The sequence below is a fragment of the Fulmarus glacialis genome, unplaced genomic scaffold (assembly GCF_000690835.1).
Source record: "Fulmarus glacialis isolate BGI_N327 unplaced genomic scaffold, ASM69083v1 scaffold34518, whole genome shotgun sequence".
In the NCBI taxonomy this organism is placed as follows: Eukaryota; Metazoa; Chordata; class Aves; order Procellariiformes; family Procellariidae; genus Fulmarus; species Fulmarus glacialis.
Window position 1 is genome coordinate 1 of NW_009230747.1, and position 5,128 is coordinate 5,128.

Here is a 5,128-nt window from a genome sequence, read left to right on the forward strand (position 1 = left end):
GGTGCTGCTGACCACACTGATGCAGCCCAGCCTGAGCCCCAGGAGGTTCCAGAAACCGCAAACACAGAGACGCGTGGCCTTGGAGCTGCAGAGAATGCATCTGCTAGCTCAAAGGGAGAAAAAGGCAGTAGTTTAAAGGGAACAAAAATACCCGTACTTCGAGATCCCCCTGAAGCTGACTGCAGAAGTAGCCCTGGTGACCTCGTTCAGTAGCCCTTGTGTCCTCGTTCATCAGGAGGTAATAGACAAAACTGTGACAGAAGAGAAGCAGATGTACCTAGAAGCTGGTGTGGAATATAAAGCCCCTCTTTCTGCTTTGCATACCAAGAACCATCTGTCAGCAATAGAGGGTTTCAGAGGTCACAATGAAGGGACATCCAAAAATTACCTAACCAGCATACAAAAGCTTCGAGAGAGCAAGGAGCAGATGGCTGTAGTTTCTGAGCCCATCCTGAATGCGAGGAGGGACACCGAGCTGGCGCTGCACCAGTTCTTGCTCCACACCTCCAAAAGCCAACCCATCTGTCTATCCCAGGCCTCTGGCAGGAGCACGCCGGCAGGTGCCGTGGGCTTGGAGTGGTTTCCAGACTTGTATCCTAATTATGATGGGCTGAGTATTTTTCCAGGGAAGCCTTTCCAAGAAGGTGTGGGGATCACAACGAAGACACCAAAGGGCAATGTCTCAGAGGGGCAGCAAGGTAACATGAGAAATGAAAGTTTCTGCTGCTGAGATTTACTGCGCTGTCAGGCTAAACCGTCTGATGTGAATGGGAGAGGAGGGGTAGGAAACGCTAAGCTGCTGGGCTTGTGCAGAAAGTGATCCAGAAAGGATCCAAGGAGGTTAACTGTCCAACCCTCCAGCCTGCAAAACCAGTGGTTTACATTTCTATTTAGGTTTAAGACAGGCTTTTGCATGTTTGGGCTGGTGGAGCCAACTCACTTTGTGGGAGAGACAATTTGCTCTTCCTTTCTGAGCAGTCAGGCCCAAGTCTCTCGCAGCTGTACCAGATACCAGCTCCGTGCTCACCACCCAGCGCAGGGAGCACCACGCGCTTTGCCCTCACTTCCCTGCCTTTGACCGCTCTGATGTCTCGTCGCACAGGTCCCCTCTCAGAGAGGCGTCTGATGGATGTAAGGCTGGGGGAGCTGCCCACCTGGCTGGCCACCTGCAAGTTATCTCCCCAGGGGCTGCTCAGAGGAGTGCGGAAAGGTAAGGCTAAATTCCCAGCTCTTGGGGCAGAATTGTCCCGCTTACCTGATTTACTCGCTGCAGCCTGGTCCAAGTGGCCAGTCTGGCTCTTTATAAAGAAGTAAATAGACCCAAGCATTTGGCTTTGGAAAGTTACGTGAAAACCAGTGAACTCAGTAAGACCTGCGCATGATTTGACCCTTGCATTTCTGTTCCAACAGCCTGGAGCAGCTATTATGACAAATACATCAATGTGAAGAGGGGCGGACCAGCCGGGGTCTCCATGCTGCTGGCTGGATACTGCCTCCTCAGCTATGGCTGGAACTATCAGCACATCAGTAAGATTTCCTTCTTGGTATCTGTCTTATTTCAGGCAATTCCCCCTTTTGCAGCAGGTGGAAAGTCTATTTGCCATTCAGGCTCTGAAACAGTTTAAATACTTCACAGTTAAGACTAATATCAGAGCCCCGAGAACAGTATTTTGACCTGGCTTGGGTAGGCAGAGGAATTTAGTTAAAGTGGGTGATAACAGTTGCTGATTCACAGCTTCTCCCTGGAGAGTGCCAGGAACCGTCAGAAGCACTTTTAAACCCTGCACGAAGCAGAGGGAGGAGATACTCCAACACTAAGCACCCATTCCCTGGCTTTACTCATAACTGACAAGGGATTTACTGGTGTTTGTGTAGTTTCCCCAGCAGGACTTGCTCTCCTGCGCAGCTCTACAGCACATTAAAAGAGAAGGCTGCAGTCAGTCTCCTGCTTATCACTGCTGGGCAAAGCACACTCATGTAGTCCCCGAGCACAGCACTGTGCTAACACTCTTCTGGTTTTTTCCCTGTAGAGTGTCATCGCTGGCGTAAATACCACTGAAGCAGCTGGAGCAGTACCAAAGGAAGAGTCGCAAATATTTGATTGGGAGTCAGCAGAAGTGCTCAGGACCAGTGTCCCAACAGGAATTCAAATCAGCAGAGGCCCATTTACTGTCAGAGACAGGTTCTTTAATTGTTGAGGGGGCTGCTTTTCTGTTACCCTCCTGCAGACAGGTGACACTGACAGTAACAGCCTGTGGTCACTGCTCTGTGGTTCAGGCAGCATTTAGTACTGAAAGAAGAAAGTGTTAGAGCCGCCCCTCGGAGATCTGTATGCAGTAGAGCTCCTATAGTCTGCAGGAGCCCGAATCTCTCACTTTGGGACACCAGACACAGGACAACTCCTTGACCTAGGCTGATAATATAGATTTATTGACGTGTACATTGTAGTCTGAGTGTTTGGCAGTAAGGTTTGCGATGGGTTGTGGCAGGGTGGCATTAGGCCAGACTAACCATTCCCTTTAAGTTAGCAGAGTTGTGCCCAGCACAGCCCATCTTTCAACTTACCCCTCTCCACAGCGAGCAGGATGGGGTTTGCTACTGACTGGCAGGAGAAGGGTGGTCCCTGCAGGACCCCTTCCACAAAGGGCCCCCAGCCACTGCTCCGCTGTCAGCGCAGCGCTGGTGGGACTGCCCGGGCTCTGAGGGAAGGATCTTTGTGAAGGCTTTAAAGCAGCAGCAGCGCTCAGACCGCAGCGCCCTATTTCTGGAGGAAGAAAATCCATTGGATTAACTGTTGTGCCCGAAGGGCAAACCGATGTCTGCATCAGACAAATGAGGACAGTTACGAGAGTGCTAGTTGTAGCCTGCCATCACCAAACATGTCTGGAAAAGGGTTGGTCATGTTACAGGCATGAAGGGCAAAACAAAAAAAGCCAAGAAAAAAAGGAAATCTGAACTCTTTATTCAAAGAGCGGTGCAGTAGTACTGTGTCAGAGGTGTTTCACCAAAAACTCCCTCTTCCCAGCAATAAAAGCTTTTGTGAATTTTCCTTTCCTGCTTGGTACTGTGTGTTCTCAAACATGGTGCTTCTTGCCCCGCTTCATGGGGGATTAGCACACCCACGCCTTCCTCTGCCCAGGACCCCAGCACAAGCCGGTCCCACACCCCTTCAAACCTGGGATTGCGTAGTGCGCGCTCCTGCGGCCCCAGCCCACGTGCAGCCATCTTCACAGGAGGGAACAGAGGCAGCTGTGAAGAGTCCAATTTTAGTTGCATTGGGGAAGCTGTGATTTCTCTGCTGCTTGTGCAAAGAGCTGTGAGAGCCAGTGCTGAGCAAAACCAACTGGCTTTTCTAGTCCTGCAGCTGCCCTAGTAGCCGTCTTGCTGGCTCCATTGCGCTTTACGGTGTCCTCCTCGTACAGTCCATGCGGGAGCATTCGAGTCACTTCCCCAGCAGGGTTTCCAGCCGAGTCTTCCCACACTTACTGAGGGGACAGGGAGAGGCAGGCATCAGTTTTGTGCTGGATCAACCCAATGCCATTTACCACATGTTCATTTTGACATTGTTTCCCAGCGACTGGGCTAACGGAGCCATGCCTTGTTCCAGCTCAGCTATCACCTGCAAGCTGCATCCAGAGACCAAGCAAGCTGCATCCCGAGACCTCCAACTGCAACAAACCTCCGACCAGAGGGACGCGAGGGCTCGCTGCTGCTCTCCAGGGCTATGCCACTGCATGCCAAGTGTTTATTACCACAGAATTCCCTTCACTTGCAGTCAGATTATTTCAATCCAAGTATAGCCTCCTTCCCTCCAGTTCACACCCCAGCTGCCTGGGGGGGGGCAGGCTCCAGGGCCAAGAAATACAGCCCAGGGAGAAGACAGACATCTCGAGTCAAGGGAGCTGTTTTGAGAGCGCTGTGGGAGTCCCTGTGCCACATGCTGCCCCTCGCCATAGCGCTTTACCCTCCCTCCAAGGCAAGACCGTTGCTCCCAGGCCTCCCAGTCCCAAAAACACTCACCTTGAAGCAGATGCCTCGTTCAAGAAGGCTCTGTGTGCCCGGGGGGCAGTTACTGGTGTCCCACAGCTGCGCTGTCAGGTGCTGGGTAGTGCCAGTGACTGGTAGAGGGGGCTCCATGGGTGGCACATCCTTGCATCCACTCTCCCCGCTGGCAGTCAGATCCAGCCGTGCCAGCCCCCAAGGACAGCCAGCTCCCTGGGGGGGACATGGGGCAGGAGGGGCAGTTGGCAGCTGCTGTCCCACAAGAGCTGGGGCAGAAGCAAGGGAAGCAAGAGCTGTGCAGCTTGTGCATCACCCTGATGGTCGGAGGCACAGACCAAAAGGGTTTTGACTCAAGAGGGAATGGCATAGGACCTTCCCAGCATCACCTTGGATGGATCCGTGCTGCTCGTCATCATCCCGGCCTTGAGGCTGGAGGGGGACACAGAGGACAGGCAAGTTACTCCCTGAGACATGGCAAGCAGTACCCCCAGATCCCCCCATGGCTCCCACGGCCCCTCAGGGCTGTCCCAGGGCTCAGGCAGCTGGTACAGGGCTGTCCCCTGCCCACCCACTGCAAACCCTGCAGTCACCAGCTCAGGTTGGACATGAGGAGAGACCAGAGGGGTCCAGTTAGTTCAGACAAGGACCTAAAGCACCCTTGTCCTTGACCCAGACACTGCAAGGGCCAGGTCCACCTCAGAGAGGGGGCTGTCCCCCACTGTCCCAGGCCAGCTGTGTGCTGAGCTCCCCCCCAGCCTGCCCCGTACGTACTGCATGAATTTGCACTTGGGTCCTTCTGGGCAGAAGCCGACGAGGTAGTTGGCACACATCACCCTCCGCGTGTGCTTGTACTTGCACAGGGGACCTGCCGCGCAGAGGAGAGGTTCCTGTTTGTGGGGACACAGTACCACACCCCCTGCCCTGCAGGGATTTCGGGAGCCCAGCTTTCCCCAGCAGTCCCGTTCCCCTTCAGCTCTATGGGGCCTTTGCTGCCCCAAGCCCAAATCCCCACCGGGCACCCAGTCCCACTCTCAGGCAGTCCCCAGACTGTGGTTCACCCCACTCTGGCTCAGTCCCCTCAGAGGTGGCAGGAAATTGGGCCAGCAATGGGGTCTGGGCCCCCTGT

General features: G+C 54.0%; 1 protein-coding gene across 1 annotated transcript; it reads left to right on the forward strand.

Annotated features, from left to right (window-relative positions):
- Window positions 1–1,086: 1,086 nt before the first annotated feature.
- LOC104081547 (ATP synthase subunit f, mitochondrial-like) lies at window positions 1,087–2,059 on the forward strand. Its single transcript, XM_009584341.1, has 3 exons — window positions 1,087–1,210; window positions 1,411–1,527; window positions 2,031–2,059. Exons 1-3 carry the CDS (start codon window positions 1,087–1,089, stop codon window positions 2,057–2,059), a joined length of 270 nt encoding a protein of 89 aa, XP_009582636.1.
- Window positions 2,060–5,128: the final 3,069 nt, after the last annotated feature.